Source organism: Typopeltis vanoorti, chromosome 10 (assembly GCF_054136105.1).
Source record: "Typopeltis vanoorti isolate ZY-2024b chromosome 10, IOZ_Tvanoo_1.0, whole genome shotgun sequence".
In the NCBI taxonomy this organism is placed as follows: Eukaryota; Metazoa; Arthropoda; class Arachnida; order Uropygi; family Thelyphonidae; genus Typopeltis; species Typopeltis vanoorti.
In genome coordinates, this window is record NC_143558.1 from 128,774,664 (window position 1) to 128,797,801 (window position 23,138).

Here is a 23,138-nt window from a genome sequence, read left to right on the forward strand (position 1 = left end):
AGGGAGGCTGTTGTTTTCCTCTTTTTCCCTAGTGAACTTGATTCTGGGGTGTTGGTTGTTTAAGCATGTTAAGAAGGAGAGGAGTGTATCAGAAATAAAGTGTAATTTAATCTATATTCTTATATACATTGTCAATTCCTTAAGTGATTTAGTAATAAAAAGTTGTTAATTATTATTTGACACCTCCAGAGAGTCCAAAGACTCATTAAGGGAAAGTGTACCAACAGCATCGAACAATTGTCCCCTACTAACTGCACTCAAACTTACTTAACTGATCCATTAGTAGCAGAGGCTCTACCAATTGGCCAACCTTTGCCGGCTATTAATTATTATTTTTTGTTATGAGTTATTCACACTTTAAATACTTTAGTGGGCTATCCTGTATATTCCAGGAAATGATGAAATCAATGCAAAATTTGTTCATACCTATTTGTCACTGTCTGATATACTATGCCTGTCTTTAACCTCCCTACCGGCCAAGGTGAATGAAATAGTGAGACCAAATTGCACTTCTTATCCATGTTATTCAACAGAGGGCACAGCAGTAAATTTAGTAATTGGTTAGTAGGAATATTACAAACATCCATGCCCTTAGAGGGTGTTACAGAATCATATCCAGATTTAGCTGGATGTCTATAGATGTCATGGCCAGTTGCGGGTGTTAAGGTCATTTATATCCAGAAAGCAGGTTTCATACTGGGCAATGAAATCCATCGTCATCAAAAAAAAAAGCTGTTTGACTTAAACTAATCTTATTCTTCAGCAACTTTTCTTAGGCTACCATTATTTATGCTTTAATGAATCTTTTCATTAAATATGTGGTAGAAAAATTCTTCCCTATAATTCTCACATCCACTTTATTACTCTCTTTATAAATTGGTTCAACATGGCTACTGTTCCATTCAGTTGAGATATGACTATAAAAGTTTTATAATAGCTATCTGTGTTTCAGATTGAATATTTTCTGGTCTAGCTACTTTTTGACATTTTAGATTTACCTCATACAAATATGTAGTCCTGATTGCATTCCTTTTAAATATATTTTGTATCACTGTTCATTACATCATTTAATAATTTTTCAGAGTAGTTATTCTCCATTCATTCAGATTTTAGATCACCTCTGTGACCTGTGTTTCTTTTATGATACTCTTTGTCCATTTCTAAGCTTTATTAATAACCGTCCAAATATTTAGCTAATTGTCTTGAAAATTGTTTCTTCACATAACATTCTTACTTTTTTCTTCTAAGAGCACATGTTAATTTGCTAGTCAGGAATGATAATATCGTGATATACTAATCTCTCTTGCTGATATTTTTAAAAAGGGATTATATCATAGATGATAATTTAAATTTGTATAATACAAACTGTCGGTTACATTATGCAAATGATGTTTGCTGCACTGCTTGACAAAACACTTTGCACAAGTTATGCCACATATGCAGTTGGTAATGAAACTGGACAAAATTTGGAATGGTGATGTAATAGAATAACAGTGAGAAACATCAGACAGGTATATTCCATAGGACTATGTAGGAATTACTAAAATAATCATATTACAAAAGTTAACATAACATGCTTGAAAATATGCTAACATAACATCAGTAGGATTCCCTCTAACAGCTAAACAAGCCTGATGCAAGGATGTCTATAAGATTCTATGACAACAAATTCCATTCTTTCACCAGAGTAGACACCAAATGACTGTCAACATGCAGCACAGTGTCCAACAATGTTTGATTGGATTTAAGTCTGGTGACGGTACTAGCCACCAGATTCTTCAGTTTTGAGATACTCCTCCACCATTTGAATGCTATGGGCATGACAGTGCTGAAAACAAAATTTCAGCCAATCAAACCTCTACATAGAGTTGAAGGATCTGTTCTTGGTACTGCTGCACATTTATGGTATCCCTATTAAAAACTTAGAGAAGGATATGGCCAGTAATCATTATTCTGTTACACATGAGACCACTTGTCTTCATCATAAGCATTGCTTTTTCTGATGCTGGAGGGATAGTTCTGCATTCCTTGTGCTCTCCAGATCAAACAATGTCTAGAATATGTTTGTAGGCTAACAGAGGATTCATTAGAGAACAGAACTCTGTCTCGGCGTCACATGTTCATTCCACCAGGTTTGTAGCTAATGGAGATAAGGGTGTCTATAAGATAGAAATGGCTTCATCGTTTAGATTCCACATAAACTAAGCCTTTTTACCACTGTCTGGTTGGAAATGTTTTCACTTGTGGCTGCAGTAACGTCAAGACATGGTGCACGACATCATAAGATTGTCTTGCTGTTAGAACCAGATAGCAGTCTTTTCAAACAGAACAGACTCCATCTGGCTACACCTAGCCCTCAGCTAGGAACAACTTGTGACTCACATTAAGCCAGCATATTACCTTCACCTATGACTGCCTGGCTTTAAGTTGTCCAGCAGCAACCACCTCAAAGTATCATTTAAACTAGCTATCCTGAAGGTACTGGGTATGCAGTTGCAATACATTGTTTATAAAAAATGTTTGGATTGAGTAATTTGCATTTTGTGTAGAGCAGTTTCTATTGAATACTTGGAATTCGCAAGGCAGAATTCTTGATGCATACATACCTCGGGGTGTACAGGATGTTATGATAGCATTAAATGACAAAGTTACATCATTACTAACTTCGTATTGACTCCAATATTACATTTCTCCCTTTTAAGGCACTTTTAACTATATCAAGCCATTCATCTGGGTCATTTTCCTGCTGGCCTGAGTAGTTAGCGTATCCACTCTCCAGCCATGGATGTTTGTGAAAATACTAGTGGTGGTGGACACAGAGTTGTAGAGGCCCTCCCTCGATGAGTCTTTGAACTCCCTGGAGGTGTCACGTAATAATAACACTTGTTTTGCTAACCTTTCTTCTCCCATTCAGCTTAAGTGAACATACCATCTGAGGTTAGCTCTGCTAACAATGTCAAGATCTTTCCTAATATCCTTAATATGCCATCTGTTGTCTCTACTCTCTGATGAAGTGTTTTATTTCTAGCCCAGCTCTAAGATCTGTAAGTTAAAATTGGTTTGAATACTGTCAAATTAATATGTATTCCTGTTGAGTGTTTTCTACCATCATGCTGTTACTGCTTACATTTAGCAGTCCTTCAAAGTAATTACAGACATCCAGAATACCTTTATCTTCAGTTTTCATGTTACCTTTATTATGTCTGATTCCTTCTATACAACTAGTTTAGTGTTTTGACTAATTGTCTTTTATTCCATATAAATTTATTTAACGGACTTCCTATGGATGGTCCTGGTTGCCTAAGTGGTTAGTGTATCTGCTTTCCAGCCAAAAGGCTGCGGGTTTGAATCCTGCCATGAGCAGGAATGTTTGTGAAAATACTAGTGGTGGTGGGCAGTAGATGAAGAGTTGCAGAGCAGGTGCCCTACGTCGATGAGTCTTTGAACTTCTTGGAGGTGTCGCATAATAATTTTAATTTGCGATCTTCACTAAAAATAATGCCTGCCAAAATATCTGAAATGTTTTACTTACTTTATGGGTTCTCCATTCAGGATGTTTATCTCTATTTTTATAACAAATTTATTACAGCAGTTATTCAATTTAGTCAGGGTATCCTGCAGGATACCCTGACTAGGTACTGGGTTTATTTAGAATTATAATGTCTTCTGCATAAAGAGTTAAGATTCACATCTATATGGATCACATTAAATGATGAAGGGTCAAAGCTGTATAAATGTTACCTCCACATAGCCTTTAAAGGAATGCGGAGAACCGACCAGGGCTTCTGACCTAATGTCCAATCCTCACCTTCTCGTGGTGCACCCTGTTGGGTATCTACTTTGATACTGAACGAACGAGGACGGGCTGGCAATTTGGGATTTAGCCGACCAAATCTTATTCTTATTGGTTAAACCAAAATAAAAAATGATTGTAAAACATGACAAAATTTCATGCCGGCTGGGGCGTCACCCAGTTAAACAAGGCCCCCGTTGTTTTCGCCAGAGAACCAGGGCGAACAGCGAAAAGTCAGCTACTGGAACAAATCTGAAAACAAACCCCAACTCAACATCACCAGAGTTAAAGATTGGTACTATCAACGTAAGAAGCCTGAATGGCAAAGAAATGGAGCTAGCTGAGGAATTAGATAAGTACCAGATCAATATAATAGGGGTGACTGAAACAAAAAAGACCAAAACTGGTGAGATCTTTCTGAGCAATAAATACAAAATGTTATATTCAGGCAATGACAATCAAGGAAAAGAAGGAGTAGCCATAGTATTCAACACAAAATACGAGGCTAATCTTTTTGAATGGCAGTCAGTCAGTCTCAAGTAGAGTAATGTGGGCAAATATGAGAATGGGGAACTGGACAATGAGACTTATTTGTGCCTATGGTCCCACTAAGGTAGAAGTGGAGCAATTTTTTGAGGCTTTAGAAAAAGCAACTGACACAATGAAAAAGGAAAAGTTGGTCCTTGTTGGGGATCTAAATAGCAGAGTAGGAAGTAATTGTCAGATATACAAAAATATTTTGGGAAAATTTGGAGAAAAAAGCAAAGCTAATAATAATGGCAAATATCTGTTGGATTTGTGCTCAGGACATAGTAATAACCAGTCCAACATAAAAATGTGCACAAATTCACATGGAGAGAAGAGGCTAGGAATAAGAAAAGTCTCATCGACTATGTTATTGTTGATAGTGATGTTTTCTCCCTGGTGCAGGACACCAGAGTGTACAGAGGATTTGAAATTGGAAGTGATCACTATTTAGTCTTGAGCAGGATAAAATTGAATTTCATATTGAAAAGAATAACATGTAAGAAAGTTTTAAAGTGAATAAAAGTTGAGCAGCTCTCAGATGTGAACTGTAGACTAAAATACAGAAAGATTATTGAAAAGAAAATGAAAGAGTTTGAGAACAGGAATCAAGCCTTGGAGATTCAGTGGCAAACTCTGAAGAAAACATTGATTGATTCTGCCAGAGAGGCATGTGGTGAGGTTGTGTGCAAGGATAAAAAAATCAGAACTCCCTGGTGGACACAGGAAGTTAAAGAGGCAGTGAAGGAAAAGAAGAAAGCATATCAAAAGTTCCTGTCAAATAAGTCAGCTTTTACTCTTATAGAATACAGAGACAAATGTAAGAAAGCTAAACAAAAGTCATGGGAGGATTTTGGCAAGAATATAGAAAATAAATATCAAGAAGGTGGCAAAATATTCTGGAGGTTGTTGAAGAAGCTTAGGAATGGAGGAAAGAGTGGTGTAAAAGGAGTTAGAGATGATAAAGGTGACATGAAAACAGGAGAAAAAGATATCCTTGAAGTATGGAGTAATTACTTTGAAAAACTGCTAAATGAAACAAGCAGTGATAAAAAAACACTGACCAGGCATGCAGTCAGGAATACATATCCATACTTGAAGTAGAAAAAGCCATCAAAGGCTTGAAATGTGGAAAGGCAGCAGGAGTAGATGATAATTGACCAGAAATGCTGAAGTATGGTGGTATAAAAGTCTTACAGTGGCTGCACTGCATAGTTCAGAAAGCCTGGACAGAGGGACGAATTCACGATGATTGGAGTAGAGCTCTCATAGTACCCATATATAAAAAGGGAAATAAAACTGAATGTGAGAATTACAGAGGTATTTCCCTACTGAGTGTTCCTGGCAAGATCTATGCAAGTATACTTGAGAAATGGTTGAGAAGAATTGTGGAAGAAAAGCTTGGTGAAGAACAAGCTGGATTCAGGCCAAATAGAGGCTGTCAGGATCAGATCTTCACTTTACGACAAATAGTCGAGAAAGCCTGGGAATATAACAAAGATCTGTATTTAAGTTTTGTCGATTTGGAAAAGGCATATGACAAGGTGCGAAGAGAGAAGCTATTCAATACGCTGCAGGTATATGGTGTCAATGGGGCATTATATCAAGCAATACTTAGTCTTTATTTGAGTTGTAAGTCAGCAGTTAGAATTGAAGGAAGTACAGGAGATGGTTTAATGTTAAATCTGGTGTGAGAGACAAGGATGTACATTATCCCCTCTATTATTCATTATCTATATGGATCACATTATGAAGGAAAGTGGTATTAAACCTGATATCAAAATTGGAGATGTTAATGTCAGCTCTTTGCTTTATGCAGATGATGTTATACTTCTAAATAAATCCGCTACAAGATTCTCTGACTAAATTGAATAGCTGTTGTAATAGATATGGTATGAAGGTCAGCAATAAAAATAGGCAGAATCATTGAAAATGTCAACTGTGTTGTGAATGGAGAACCTGTGGAACAAGTAAAACATTTCAGCTACTTAGGCACGATTTTTACTGAAGATGGTAAATTAAATATAGAAATAGACAACAGAATCAGCAAAGCTGGTATGGTGGGAAGTCAATTGAATAAATTCATATGGAGTAAGAGAGAAATTAGTCGGAACACTAAATTAGCTGTATACAAGACAGTGTTCAAACCAGTTTTAACTTATGGATCTGAGAGCTGGGTCAGAAGTAAAACACTTGACCAAAGACTAGAGACCTGACAAAGATTCGAGGCGTGAACAGATGGCATCAATGGCAATATCATATTAAAACTGAGGATATTAGTAAAGAACTTGACATTGTCAGCATCCAGGAATGCGTTAGCAGAGCTAATCTCAGGTGGAATGGTCATTTAAATAGAATGGGAGAGGAAAGAAAGTGTTCTCTGACAGGTTGGCAGAAAAACGACCCAGAGGAAGACCAAGATATAGGTGGATTGATACGGTACAAAGTGCCTTAGAGGATAGAAATATAAGATCTGATAATGTTGGAGTCTTGACAAGTAACAGATTGATTTGGAGGAAAATTGTAGATAGGAAGTTAGTAATGATGTAATTTTTTCATGTAGTACTGTCATATCCTGTACACCCCTTGAGGGTAAATGGCAGGAATTTGATGATGATGTTGCACCCTTGTCTCACACCTGATTAACATCAAACCATCTTCCTGTAACTCCTTCAATTCTGACTAATGACTTGCAGTTCAAATATATTCCAATCCACAAATCAGACTAAGTGTTGCTTGATGTAATGACCCATGTTCACCATATAACTATAGCGTTTTGAACAGCTTTTCTGTTGGCACATTATCATATGCCTTTTCCAGATCTGTGAAACTTAAATACAGATCTTTGGAATTATAACAATCATTTTGCCTTAATGTGAAAATCTAATAACCTCTATTTGGCCTGAATCCAGCTTGTTCATCACCAAGCTTCCCTTGCATTATTTTTCTTAGCCGTTTCTCGAGTAGACTTACATAAATCCTATCGCGAACACTCAATATCGAAATTCCTCTGTAGTTCTCATATTCATACAATGAGTGCTCTACTCGAATCATCTAAAATTCAATCCTCTGCCCAGGCTTTTTGAATTCTGAAGTATAGTGATTGTAAGACTTACATGTCCACATTTCAGGTTTTGGATGGCTTTTTCTGCTTAAAATATTAATATGTATTCCTACCATCATGCTGTTACTGCTTGCTCAAAGTAATTACAGACATCCAGAATACCTTTATCTTCAGTTTTCATGTTACTTTTATTATGTCTGATTCCTTCTGCAACACTCTTTTCTCCATTTCTAAACTTTTTCAATAGCCTTCAGAATATTTTCAATTATTTGCTTTCAGAGATGCTGTTAAAGATAACACATTTTTATTCTGTTAATTGAGCAGTGTATAATCTATAACACATTAAATTCAGTGAAAATGTATCTAAATAGACAATATCTCAAGGAAAATGACACTTTTCAATAAGTTTCTCACCTTCCTAAATACATTATTCACATGTGCCTTTTAATTGGTTCATCATCTTTTTCTATTTATAGAAAGCCAATATTCAGGAAGATATTTACACAAACAAACACACCATCATCCTGCCAAACAGTACAATATCCTATAAATACAGAGCTAGGACTGGACTGTCCATGTCAGGGATCTAAAACTGACCTTGCCTATCTTTGCCACACATTTATAGACAGTGGCCATAACCTCTATAAAATTTGGCATTTTATCAGTGTTCCCATTTCTCTCCCTTCCCAGATGCATAAGACCATCTCAGTATATTATTAATTTCCTGACCACAGTAGATCAGCACAAGTAAACACAAAGTCTATCATTCCAATCCTTAAAATCATCCACAGTCTGCACACTCACTGCATTTCATGTTCCTACTACTCTCTATCCAAAAAAACCTACTTCTTACCCTTTTACAACTTCCAGGGGGATGGAATCTTGTCCTTGTTCTGCCATATGAAAAATCTGCTCAGTGTTAATATGATAATGACCCTTCAAAAGCTTAAATGTCTCAATCATATTCCCCCCTTTTCTCCATAGATGCTGTTAAAGATAAAATATTCTGTTAATTTTGTTGAGCAGCGTATAATCCAGGCACATTAAATGCAGTAGAAATGTCTATTTAGATACAATTCTAAGGAAAGTGAGACACTTTTAAATAAATGAGCAGTGTATAAGAAGTAGCATCTATCTCCACCCTCTTCAAGTGTGAAGAGATGGATAATTCATTCCATTCAAATTCCAGTGACCAGATATGAGCACAGAAATCCAGATGCTTCTGATCAAAGCTTTAACAATGGGACCAGCACATTTTTATCTCTCATGGCCAATGTTCTCCTTAACATTGCTGCAATTCTCTGAGATGTCTTCACAAGCTTTGCAATATGTGTCTGTAACTTTAAATCTCTATCCACAATCACTTCAAGATCTCTTGCTTCCATTATAACTCCAAATGTGTATGAAGTATCATTTCTGCAGATCCCAAATTTTAAAATCTTATATTTAGTTGCATTAAACTGACATCTCCATACATTTGTCTACCCTCCTAGCTTATTCAGATCCTCAGCATTATGATTAATAATCCTGCCAAGCTTTACATCATCTGCAAATAACTGACTATCTCCCTATAGCCCTGTGAACAATATAATTGAAATAAAAACTGAACATGCAATGGTCTCAGGACTGAATCCTGTGGGAATCCACTTGTAACCTTCCTACATAAATAATAATACAACTCTCTGATAGATATCAGAGAGTTGTATATGGGGAATCCAATCCACTAATCAGATGTCCAAACCCATATTATGCAGCTTAAAAATGAACTTGCCATGTGGCACCCTGTGAAATATCTTCGAAAAATCCAAAACAATGAATGCCTTACCTTCATTCACTGCTGTTGTTACTCTGGTTACCTTGTACAATAGACTACTGAAACAAGAGTGCCCTTTAACAAATCCATGCTAGCCTGCATAAATAATATTACCCTCATCTGCCCAATTCTGTATATGAGTTCTTACCAACTACAGAAGAAATACAAACAGACCTATGGTTTGATACCTCCATTCTAACACCACTTTTATTCAAGTGCTCTCTGAACTTCTTTTCACTCTCTAGGACTTGCCCCATTATAACACTTTCATTAAGCATCCAAGTTAACAGAACAATCAGTTCCATAGCACATTCCCTGAAAACACATGGAAAACAGACTGTTTTGTTAACTTGGATGTTTAATGTAAGTCTTGTAATGAAATTACAAGACTTTCATTAAACCTGCCCTTTGCAATTTCATTGCTAGTTATCTTTAGATGGCTTCTCACCTATACATCAGTAGCCCTCTCTATCTTCAAATACTATTTATATTTTTGCTGATGATAATATTTTCCATTCGAGAAACCTTGTAGTACTGTTGAAGCTTCATTGTCTTAAGCTGTGATTTCCTTGCTGTTCTCAAATAGAGTAAATATAGCTTAGTGAATTTTAATAACATTGAAATACACGATGGTATTTCAGTCCTGTCTTCCCTCTCATCTTTTGATGTTTAATTCCCCTTGACTTGCATAAACATATTACATCCATAGCCTCAGAATTTTGTAGGCTCTGTAAAGGTATTTTGATTAATCAAAGCTTCTCTGTACTATTTTCCCAAAACTTGTTAATAGATTCTTTCTTCTTAAATGTCTTTAAGAAGACATTACTTACTCACATTTGACACTTTGTATTATATGTCTTGCAACCTCTCTGTGGTGTGGTCATCATAAACCAAAAAATAATGATGTTCTTCATGCTCAACCATTGTTACTCTCCCAATATCAGTTTATAGTGTTATTCTTCAACATATGATTGTAGAACTAAATTCTGTGCTGCAACGAGTGTATTTGAACCGTTTGGAGTTATTTTATGGAACAGATGTTAGTAAAATATTTTTCTTATTTGAATTCAATCTCAATGTTTTTTTTTTATTGCACTTTCCAACCCCCCAAAAAAACATGTTTGTGTGATTTTTATTTATCAAAGAATATTGTGCTGTACTGATGAATGGATACCTATATATATGATAGGCAGGTGACCAGTGGTGTGCCTCAGGGCTCTGTGCTTGGGCCAATGTTGTTTAATTTGTATATAAATGATATAGGAAACGGCTTAAAGGGAGATATTCAGTTGTTTGCTGATGATGCAAAGTTGTGTAGTGCAATAAAAAATCAAGCTAATGTTGAAAGTTTGCAGGAGGATTTAAATAAGCTGGTAAAATGGGCAAAAGAAAATGGATGTCAGTTCAATGTGGAAAAGTGTAAAGTCTTGCATTTTGGGATTAAAAGATTACCAGCTGTGTACTACATAGATGGAAAGGTACTCCAAGAGATTGATGAGGCTAGGGACTTAGGGGTATTGGTAGATAAGGAGATGAAGTTCAGAGGACACATTGCTAAGGTGTCCAAGATTGCACATAGGATTACTTGGTTGTTGAGGAACACACTGACATCCAGAGATAAAGAGGTTATTATTCCCCTTTATAAAGCATTGATACTTCCACATTTGGATTACTGTGCTCAGGTCTGGTCACCTGGATTCCTTGGAGATGAGGAGGCTGTGGAGAGGGTTCAGAGAAGAGTGACCAAGTTGGTGAGTGATATAAAAAATGCTCCCTACATTGATAGATTGAGAGCTTGTGGATTGCAGAGATTGGCTGATAGGCGAAGAAGAGGGGATATGATAGAAACATTCAAATTACTAAAAGGTTTTTATAGGATTGATGCAGGGGAAATGTTTCAGCTGTGTGATAGTGATGGAAGAACAAGAGGTCATCTCTGGAAATTAAAGAAGAGTGTGGTTAACAAAGGTGTCAGAACAAGGTTTTTTGCCTGGAGGGTGGTGAATGAGTGGAATTCATTGCCTGACTTTGTTGTGAGCTCTTCATCTGTAAATGAATTCAAGAAGAGATATGACAGATATTGTTTTGCTAGTTTGGGTCTCCCGCGATGAGTCTACTGACTCCATGGAGATACCCGTAATAATAATAATATTAAAGTAGTCAGTAAAACAAAGAAATCTATTCTACATATATAGTATATTTTATATATTAAAGCAGTCAGTAAAACAAAGAAATCTATTCTACATATATAGTATATTTTATATGAAAAAGACTGCTGACAATGTATAATTACTTCTAAATTGCGTTGGATTCCTTTGTATATAAATAGTCTAGGCTTGCAGCCATTATTCTTTTTTTTTTTTTTTTTGACACAGTGAGATTTAAATACGTGTAACAGATGTTAAATTTTATCAAACTGATACAATCAATGCTTAAATGTATTTCATAAGTGAAAGATATAACTGATACATAAAGTAATTAATAAAAAAAACCTGTAAAATGTCAGTGCAATGTATGGGCTTGATATAAACAAAGTTATATAGTAGAATTAGTTCTGATTTATTGTTTACAATTCAGACTTTCCTGTTAGCTGCAAGAAAAAGAAAGAAGAGTGCAACATCAAATTATCTTATTACTATAGATCCCACAGACCTTTCAAGAAATGGAGATTCTTTTGTGGGTAAGCTGAGGTAAGTTAATGTTTCAGTAAATTCTTATGTAGAGTATCTGAAATTTTTATTTAAAAAAAAATACTGTTCAAATTGCATATGTGAATAATGATGCACAGTATGCAGTAACATCGAGGCAGCCTGCCTCACTGCACTCGTTCAGCCATATTGTGGTAGGCGGCGTAGCTACACTAACAATTGTGTGAAATAAGTTTTTCCAAGATTAAACTGATTTGCAAACAGCAATGACCCAAGAAATATTGATTGGTCTAGCAACTATATCGATAGAGACAGACATAGCTTATGATTTAAATTTAGAAGAGTTAATTTATAAACAGTTTTATTGTGTGATATCCCCGTAGAGCAAACATTTAATTAATATTTCTCTTTTAATAAAAACAAAATAGCAATTGGAGATTTTCTTATAATCTATCAGGGGCTATATTTAATTGTTTGCCTCAGGGTGCAATCTAATCTGGTGATGGTCCTGACTTCTCTTCTCCCATGGATTAATTTACAGGCATTTTTTTGAATGTAGTTGACTTACCATTCCTTTACTTCAATTCTTAAATGCTGGTGCAGTTAAAAAAAGGGGTGTAAACCTATAGTACGTTAAGTAAGCTATGAATTCGATACTATTCACTTGGCCAGCCAGACTTGTTTATATCAAACAGTGGGCATTATTTATTCTGAATACGCAAGGAAATATCTACTGATTAAAAACAATCAAAGAAACATTGGGCAGAGGAGACCTTTGATATTGCTGATGAAGCAAAACCAATTGTGAATTAACCAAAGATGTTGGAGAAGAAACTTTGAAAGTGGTATTTGAGGGGGTGATCAGAATATCTCATCAAAGTCAAGTGATCATGAAGAGATAGATGAACACATGTAGAAAGAAAAATTCTGATTTAAGAGGACTCATCACTTTATGCTTTTCAAGTTGAAGAGAGACATTGAGTCCCACAGGAAAGTGAACAAAAGTAAAATCATATCAATTAATTAGGTATACTTCAGTGCATGTTAACTCTATATTGCAGTCGACTCAACTAGCATTCTGCCATATGGGGATTTGATAGGGACTTTTTCAGTACTTGATTTAAAATGAACTGTAGATAGAGTTACTTTCCATTGTGTAGAGATTTGTTAGTGAAAGTTAATGATTTATATTAAAAACTATTGAATTCCATCTCATGAAAAATGTTTAGCCCTATACCATTTTGAAATAAATGGGTTCATTAATAAACTTTAAGCTCAGAAATAGTTATAAAGAAATTGTCTATACCATAATACTGCTAGATTTTATAAAGGCATTTGATCAAATACTAAATGAAAAACTTTTGTAATAAGTTGATGGCTGACAGACACCAGGGTGTAGTACTTGATTCCACTCTGCCAAGGAGAATGAGAGTGACTAATAGAGTACATCAGAGTTCTGTGCTAGGGCCACTATTATTTAATTTGTATATCAGTGATATAGGGAGGGATATTTAGTTTGTGTTTGCTGATGACACAAAACTGGGGAAGGCAATAGTAGTTGATAAAGGTGATGTAGATATCCTGCAGGATGATTTAAATAAATTGGCATTGTAGGCAAAGGATAATGATTGTCAATTAAATGTAAGGTAATGCACTTTGGGTTGAAAAGGTTGCATGCTGTGTATCACATTGAGGCTGGGGACTTTGGGGTAACAGGCAGACAGAGAGCATATTGCGAAAGTTGGCAAAGTAACTCAAAGGATTACTTGGATGTTGCATTATTACTAGCTTCCAATCAGCAGTTCAGATTACCGGTAATCTGTTATTTGTCAGGTTTACCATGTCTTCCAAACTCTTTAACAGCATCAGTCTACCTAGATTGAAAGACAAATTAACAGGAGATATGAAGGTTATTTCTCTTTTATAAGGCAGTGATTCTGCTGCACAAAGATTTTGTCATCTCAGTTTCTTGGGAGGTGATAGAGAAGGTTCAAAGACATGAAATGCTTCCTATGAGGATAGGTTGAAGTTGTGTGGGTCCCAAAGAAATTTTTCAACCCCTAGAAGTTGAGTGAGAATGTGCAGATTAGATTTTTTGCTTGGAATAGATTGCCAGAATTATTATTATGTGGCACCTCCAGGGAGAGTGTGCCAATGGCATCGAATGATGTACCTCTTCCAACTACTAACCATGCTCAATCTTGCTTAACTTTTTGCGTGAGCCATTAGTAGCAGAGGCTGTACCAATCGACCAATGAATGAGAGTTTATTTTGCACTTGATTACACTATAATAAATTTAGTTTAATCCTTTATCCAAGTGTGAGCAAACAAAGTTTGCACCTGAAAATATCTTCATTATTGGTGTTGTACTACCTTACCTCAGTCCTGAAGATATTTTCAGGTGCAAACTTTCTTTGCTCACACTTGGATAAAGGATTAAACTAAATTTATTATAGTCTAACCAAGTGAAAAATAAACTTCAACATCTTTCTCTAAATCCAGAGTAATTTAAAAATAAGGTGGCACACCTTATGGCAACTCCTATAGGTAAAGATGACCTCTCCGTTGCTTCTGCCTGTTATCTCCACTTCAGGGCCTGGTTCTCACTGACGAGACCTCAATAAAGGTCGAAACCGGTATGGGTAGTGGCCCTTCCCTTAATGCATAACATTATACATATCCGCAAGGAGATACCGAGATAGGAGTGATGGTAGCTTGGCCATCTTTGCTGCGAGTTGTCTGGTGTTGTACTACCTTACCTCAGTCCTGAAGATATTTTTAGGTGCAAACTTTGTTTGCTCACACTTGGATAAAGGATTAAACTAAATTTATTACAATGAATGAAAGGTATTGTGGGTCTCCTGACTCCATGGAGTCAAAAGACTCATAATGTGAGGTCCTTCCTAGGAAACACAAAGTCTATCATACCATTACTTGAACTCATTGACTGTTCATGCCCTCAACCACTCCTCACCCTCTTGCAACATCCAGAGATGGGCTCCTTCCCTAGAAGTTGCAAGGTTATTCTTCCACCAAGTGAAAGAACTCCCCAGTGTCAACCCTGTAACTACCTCTCAATCAAATCACCTCTCCTATCTACCAAACTCTGCAGTCCACATTCCCTCAGCCAATCCTCATAACTAACATTGCACAGCCCTGAAACCATCTTTGTTATCTGCTTCTGTACCCTTTCAAATCCTGGGGACCAAATTTGAGAACAATAGTTTAAGTGTGTTCTGATCAGGGTCTTATAAAATGGAATGATATCTCTATAGGTTAGCGTCCTTCTCAGTTTTCTATCAATCATCACCCCCAGATCTCTTGTCTCCCCTACTTCCTCCAATTGATGTATCCAAAACCTCAAGATTACATTTTGCTGCATTAAACTGAAACCCCCATTCATTTATCCATCTGTCTAGTTTATTCAAATCCTCTTGCAGGGCTGCCACATCTGCACACAACTGAATACCCCCCCCTGTAATCCATTGATATAAAGGTTAAAGAATCCAGGTCCCAGTACTTAGCCCTGTGGGACCCCACTTGTATCCTTCTGCCTCCTTGATTCTGTCCCACCATACACAACTCTCTGATAGGTATCAGACAGCCAATCTTGAATCCAGTTGACTAACCTGACATCTAAACCCATGTGCTGCAGCTTATTATGTGGCATCCTGTCAAATGCCTTTGCAAATTCCAAAAAAAATGGCAGTATATGCCTTTCCTCTCATCACTTTGCCTTTTATAATAATCATATTACCCCTTAATAAATCCATACTGACTCTCACAGATAAACGCTGCATATGGTCACTTACTAATTTCTCCAAGATCTTAACTACTGATAAAACACAAACTGGCCTATAGTTAGACACATCCAGTCTCCTACTACCCTTATGAATTGGCACTATCTTATCTTCCTTCCATTCCTGTAGCCAGACTTGCATTGAAAAATCAGGTTATAACAGAGCTGTCAGTTCTTTAGCACATTCTCTCAAACCCATGGTGAAATACCATCCAGTCTGACAGCCAGGGTACTCAGTATTTGGAACACACTCTCCTCTAAACCTCTCATATCTCTCTAGTATTAAAACTTACTTTTCCAGGATGAAATACTCCACTATGTCCACTGCATCAGTCACTCTGTTCCCATTTTTATCCCAGAATGTCATTCTTTCACAATCATTTCTCCTCCTACTGGCCACATAGCTAAGAAATTCCCTAGGATTATCTTTGGATTTTAGTGCCAGTCTTTTCTCATATTCCAGTTTCTCTTTCCTTACCATATTAGTCACTCTCCTGGCCTGAGTCTTATATATCTCTTCCATAGCCTCTTTTTCGCATGCAATTCCTGTTTAATATTGTTTGTCATCCACTTTACACCAAATTGTATCCTCTTCTTCACTCATGGAATACAGCTTGTATTCCTTCACAGTTTCCCATGCACTAATGATAACCCAGCCTTCCAATTCTGCCCCAAGTTGATATCTAAGACTATTATAATCACCTGCCTTATAATTCCACATACTTTCCCTTGATATTCCTGCATCTCTGTTCATCTTCCAAGTCAAAACCACGTGGTCACTCTTTCCAACAGGGGAGGGTTGGAGATGTCATCTCAGTTATTATCAGCTCTTCTGATGCTATAACCAAATCTAAAACTCTTGTTCCCTATTCCCTAAGCCATCTGTCCCTCAAGAATTCGAATTCCATTCCCTTATTACTACATGCATTTTCCTCTTTCCAGGTTATACTGCTGTAGTTAAAATCTCCCATAACAATCATTCTTCTTGCACTTGCCAAGCTCAACTGCCTAAACATCTCCTGCTCCCCACCCTCTGTGCTCCTTGGCTTGTAGCAACATCCAACTAAATATCCTGTCTTGCCCACCATATGCTTTCCAAACCTCCACTCTTAGAGGACATAAGTCATCACTTCTCATAAGCAATACTCCTCCTGCATTTTCCCTTCCTATCCTGCCACTTCTATCCCTGTTATTATATCATCTTCTGCCAATCATATCTCAGAGATCCCAATAATCTTTGGCCAAGCTAATGCTATCAATGCCACCTCCTTTATTCCAGATAGTCTTGGCATTAGTATAAAGCATAAAAATGTCACTGCTTCTATACCTATCATTATCCCCTCCAGACTCCATTGGACTGTGTTACCTGATGTTGTCCCTATTCCCAAGATGCCACACCTCCTACCATCAGGGCTGATCCTAGGAATTTTGTCGCCCTCATTGTTACTGATATCAACATTACTGGGATTGCAATTAGAAGTACTTGCCATGAGCTCAGAAGTTTTGGTCCTTTTTGCTTATTTTCTCTTGTACTACATTAGCTGTTTCAGCTTTTAGATATTTATGAATATTGTTCTTTTTCCGATATTCTGCACCTGATAGTTTTTTTTTTCTTTTATCAGACATATTGGAAAGGTAAAATTATTTTAAAAGTCAAATCTTAATAACTGTATCAAAAAAGTATTATTAACACTCACTACACAACTGTACTCATATTTATGTATTTTGATTCTGTTTCTTTAATTGGTTTACTCTTAACCAATCATCTTATAATGATTGTTTGGTCTCATTGATTAAATGAGATTTCACCTCAATCAAGGTCAACAATGGAATTGGAAATAAATGCAAGATAGAAGGTGTTCTGAAATTAACACTGACATTGCGATATTAAATCCAACATAATGCTATACTATTTTAAATGATTATGTAAAAATTAATTAACGACATCCTGAAGGCTGGTTTCAACAGAGAAGGAATAAATGACTTTTTATTATTACTTATTCGACCCTGTGAAAATGCACCGTCATTAGAGGCAGCCTTGATGCACTGAATCATTCAAATGCAAGCGGTCTCTAGCATACATCTCCTTTCTGCCTTCAAATGCCATCCAAGCATCCACATATTCCAGTCCTCTCTTCTGACACATTTTTATTATGCTATTCATAACCAGTGTATTTGATTTGTAATCCAGCTTTGTTTTGCAGAGTGAAATATGCAAATTATAGTAATGAAAACAAATGATATTTTGTGCATGGGATACTGATTGATCGATCTCATTATTACATCACACCTCCAGGGAGTCCATCTACTTTACAACTCTTCATCTCACGACTCCACCAACCTTCATCATCTAACACCACTAGTACTTTCACAGACAAACATCCATGCCCACGGCGGGATTCGAACCTGCAGCCTTTTGGCTGGAGAGTGGATACGCTAACCAGATCTCATCCATCCCTTTAGGACGGGTAGAATCCCCTAATGAGGGGTTCACAACAAAGTTAATGCGGCCAGTTTCTTACTCTTTGCTGCATCCCCCTAAGGATAGTATTCATGAATGTAATCCGTGTGTGTTCATGGGGCCAGTTTGCAGGAGGAAAAACCCTATTGTCCACTCCCAAGACCGGCTAACTTGGCTATGGCAGATCCTTAAACTCCTCACGTCATCGGCGGGAATCAAATAGGACACTCCTTCCCCAGGCATATAGTTGTGAAGCACAACGCCACTGGGCTAACCATATGGACACTACTACATGATTAAGTGTACATTATTACTTGTTTCCAATCAATTTCTTTTATTTAAACTTTTTCCTTCTCTAAAGCAGACAAACTGGTCTTTTGCTTTCCTGTGACAACAAATAGCTTGGCTATTTGTTGTCACAGCCAGTGATCTTCCACAGATTGTCATCTATCCATCAGATGATCCTTTTTGTCTTCCCAAGGTATTTTATCTCTTCTTAATTGGCTCTCTTTCCAAATATACTGTGGATATTCAAGTTTCCTTTACTATGAAACATTCACCCAGTCATTCTCTTGTGGCATTATAGCTATGCCAATGGAACGACTACTACTCTTGCTTTCCTTGATGTTTGCTTTCTCCTGGATCAGCTAAACAATTCAAAACAGAATAAAAGCTCTCGTTACACTCCTGAAGCCTGAGTGTTTCAAAAAAAAAAAAAAAATAGTAAAGCATATCATAAATGGTTGAAAACCAAAACTCAAGCTTTAAAAAAGCCAAGTGCATTTGGGAAAGCTCCATCAAAGGAGTATTAGCGTTTACCCAACGCACTTATTCTTCAGAATTAGCACCATATATCAGTGTTTTCTAAACTTTACATTGATGATAAAGATAAACAGCTAGTTTTCTACCCACTGCAGGGTGAAGGCCTCTCCCATTGAGGGAGATTTGGGTCTACTACTCCCATGGTGACCCAGTCCATATTGGGAGAGTGTATCTATAGTTGGGTGAATGAATGCATGAAGGTGGAAGACAATCAAAAACATATATGCTCTTAAGGATTTGAACCCGCAGCCTCTTGGCTGGAGAGCAGACTTTACATTAGGGGAATTTTTTTTTTTTGCAGCTGAACATCTGATATGAATTAGGTAGTGCCACAGACTAAGTGTTTAATCCCCTAGGCACACACGCATTCCTGTAGTCTTAATTTTGACATTATTCAAAAAATGAAATTTAGAGACTGATATATGCAAGAAATGCTTCAAAGTGGGCTAGTGTGATTTCAGTCATTATGCCACATCATGATGTCCAGCTGAATATTATAAATGAAAGAAACGAAATAATAAACAAGAAGGAGAACAAGCTTCAACCTCTGCATAAACTGCCACACAATGCATAAAAGAATTATGAGCAATAAAAAAATACATTATCACTCATTTTGTAGTCATACTATTTATTAACATCTGACCTTCATGGAGTCAGAGTCTCATTGTGGGAGATACACATAATGCTCATCCAATTGTGTTTTAAACTAACTCAATGTGTCTACATTAACAACACACTCGGGCAATGCATTCCATTCACCAACCACTCTCCATGCAAAGAAACTGTTCCTCACACCCTCCTTATACAGTTTCCAGTGATGGCCTCTTGTTACCCCCCCCCCCCATTCAGGTTGACATGAAAAAGATTTCTTTTCATGTTAACCTGATAACAACCCCTGACTAGTAGTAAGACTTATACGTTGGTTAGACATAACTGGTAATTAGTTTACGGAATTAACAACGCATATAAAGTATATTAATTAAAGGTAACTTTAATGAATAACTTCTATATTTTGGCAATGTCACATTGCCATCTTCGGGAACATAAAGATATGGTATGTGCACTCAGGAACTAACACAAAGCAAATGAGGAAGAAAGCAAGAAACTAATATTGTTCCTAAAGTCCTAATGGTGCCCTCTTGCGGGCTAATTTGGTAGTCTTGGCAGTTGGGCTGAAGTTCTCATAATGAAAGTCTCCCAAATTTGGGGCAGTTTCATGCACCCAAATTTGTTGAGGTTAGGAACGTTTTTTAGAGCTGCTGAAGATTCTTTGAATAATCTTTCGTATTTAAACTTGCTGCGATGGATTATTTTTGTTTTCTTCCAACAAATTTTATGGTGGGTATCTAAGGCATGGTCTGCCAGCCCAGAGTGGCTGTACTGGTGAAACCGGATGAAAACAAAACCTTACGGGCGCTAGAGGAAGAGCTTTCTAATACACTCGGCCTTGATCTATGGTCTATACTTCATGACATCTCATGCACATCGGCAAGAAAGGAATTCGAAAAAATACGAAAACCTGACAAAGACTTCTACTTCTGTACCCCAGCCACCACTCAACACTGTAGTCAACCTCTCGTCGGCAGTTTTAAAGCCTGAAGCACTCACCGCACTTTCACGTGGTCACAATTTCGCCCTAGCTCCTAAAAGGATACTTGCTGAAGAAATCATGATCCAAATAGAGCGTGGAATTCGCAACCTGCCTAACCATATTGCCAACAACGTGAGACTGGATGTAGTCGGTGTTCTCACTAAAGCCAAACCTCCAAAATCCAACTTATCCAAAAACGAATATACAGCCCTACAAGAATTGAAAAACAACAAAAAAAAGTAATCACCAAAGCTGATAAGGGAAGCGCCACTGTGGTACTCAATCAAAAAGACTACAAAGGTAAGCTAAATTCTTTAGTACGAGACAGTACTACTTACCTCCCCATTGAATATAATCCAACCAGCTCTCAGATTAGAACTATCCACAGACTCCTTAAGAAAGTCACTTCTTGGCCTGTGGAAGTCACCAACAAACTTAAACCTTATAACTCTAGACCCCCCCGATTATATGGACTCCCAAAAATACATAAAAAAAAATGTGCCATTGCGTCCCATAGTGGATGGCATTGATTCCCCCACATATAAATTAGCCAAACACTTAGCCAAAATGCTCACACACTACACTGGCAACACACCATCACACATAAAAAACTCGTCCCACTTTAAAGCCAGTATAGAAAACCTCACACACTGACATAATGGTCAGTTTTGACGTCTCCTCCCTATTCACTAATGTCCCACTCAAAGAACCCCTTGAGCTCATCCAAGCCAAGTTTGCTCCCGATATCTCAGCCCTATTTCAGTTCACAATGAACGCAGGCTATTTCGTTTGGCAAGGAAAGATCTATAAACAGATAGAGGGGACAGCCATGGGTTCACCACTTTCCCCACCCTTGGCCAATTTCTTTATGGAGACATTTGAAGAGAAAGCCTTAAACTCCGCCCCACAAAAACCCACTATTTGGCTTCGTTATGTGGATGATGTGTTTGCTATTTGGCCACATGGCTCAGACACACTCCACTCCACTCCTTCCTAACACACTTAAACAACCAACATCCCAGAGTCCAGTTCACCTTAGAAAAAGAGGAAAACAACACCCTCTCCTTCCTAGACACTTTAATCACCCGCCAGCTTGATGGATCTTTGGTTTTCTCTGTTTACAGAAAACCCACCCACACTGGCAGATACATTCACCAGCAATCCCCCCCCCCCCCCTCACAACAATATGGGGTGATAAAAACACTATATAACAGGGCAAAATTAATCTGCTCAGATGACAAGGCCCTGACTATTGAACTAAACCACATCCTCAACACTTTCTTAGCCAATGGCTATAACCCCAAAAAATACTAAAACCTGTAAACCACAACCCCCTCCACAATAAAGATTACATCAAGTCTATCACCATCCCCTACATCCAGGGCACCACTGAAAAAATAACCAATATCCTCAAAAAATATGACCTTACTTCCTGTTACAGACCATATAAAAAGTTGGCATCCCTTATCTGCTCTACCAAAGACCAACCACTTCCCCTAGACCTACCTGGTGTATACCAGGTCCCTTGCAGCTGCAAATTGTCCTACTTTGGCCAAACAGGCAGAACAACAAATATCAGGATTTCAGAACACCAAGACTACATCCGGTTTCACCAGTACAGCCGCTCTGGGCTGGCAGACCATGCCTTAGATACCCACCATAAAATTTGTTGGACGAAAACAAAAATAATCCATCACAGCAAGTTTAAATACGAAAGATTATTCAAAGAATCTTCAGCAGCTCTAAAAAACGTTCCTAACCTCAACAAATTTGGGTGCATGAAACTGCCCCAAATTTGGGAGACTTTCATTATGAGAACTTCAGCCCAACTGCCAAGACTACCAAATTAGCCCACAAGAGGGCACCATTAGGACTTTAGGAACAATATTAGTTTCTTGCTTTCTTCCTCATTTGCTTTGTGTTAGTTCCTGAGTGCACATACCATATCTTTATGTTCCCGAAGATGGCAATGTGACATTGCCGAAATATAGAAGTTATTCATTAAAGTTACCTTTAATTAATATACTTTATATGCGTTGTTAATTCCGTAAACTAATTACCAGTTAACCCCCTGACTAGTTTGTATGTCTCAATCATATCAATCTCCCCCCCCCCATTCACGAGGCTCTGCAGCTTACATTTTGTCCTTGTACTCTTCATTCCAAAGACACTGACCACCTTTGTGAATCTTCTCTGGATTCTTTCCAAAATATCCTTGTCACCAGTGGCACACCCAGGGAAGGGGCCCTCCCCCCCCAAAAAAAAAACACCAGAAAATTTTTTCCTAACTACAATTAATTTTTTTATTTATGTTGTGTCATGTATTCTATTTTTACTTATGAATTGGTGGTCACATAAGGTGGGAATACCCTACAGTGCTCGGGAATCACTGCCACTGTTGTGAACACAAAGCGAATGAAGCAGTGCTCAGGCAGACCGAGCGCTACTTCATTTGTCTGAACTGGGCCAGAGGAGATCACGGTTATCATGTATTGGAGATCGCTGCAGATGCACAACATAGGTTGTATGCAATGCATAGTGTGTATTCTCAATTCGGCCTCCCCCCCACACACACACAAGATTAAATCCTGAGTGCGCCACTACTTGTCACTGCGAAAATC

General features: G+C 37.5%; 2 protein-coding genes across 6 annotated transcripts in view; one reads left to right on the plus strand and one right to left on the minus strand.

Annotated features, from left to right (window-relative positions):
• LOC150102783 (tubby-related protein 3-like) overlaps window positions 1-23,138 on the minus strand; it is a 514,140-nt gene that overhangs the window by 423,710 nt on the left and 67,292 nt on the right. The window lies entirely within an intron of this gene.
• LOC150102784 (protein king tubby 1-like) overlaps window positions 1-23,138 on the plus strand; it is a 393,182-nt gene that overhangs the window by 332,553 nt on the left and 37,491 nt on the right. For all 4 annotated transcript variants that reach the window (XM_090398898.1, XM_090398894.1, XM_090398895.1 and 1 more), the window contains one exon: window positions 11,773-11,885. In XM_090398898.1, the coding sequence (XP_090255024.1) occupies window positions 11,773-11,885 (113 nt within the window). The remainder of the gene's footprint in view (window positions 1-11,772; window positions 11,886-23,138) is intronic.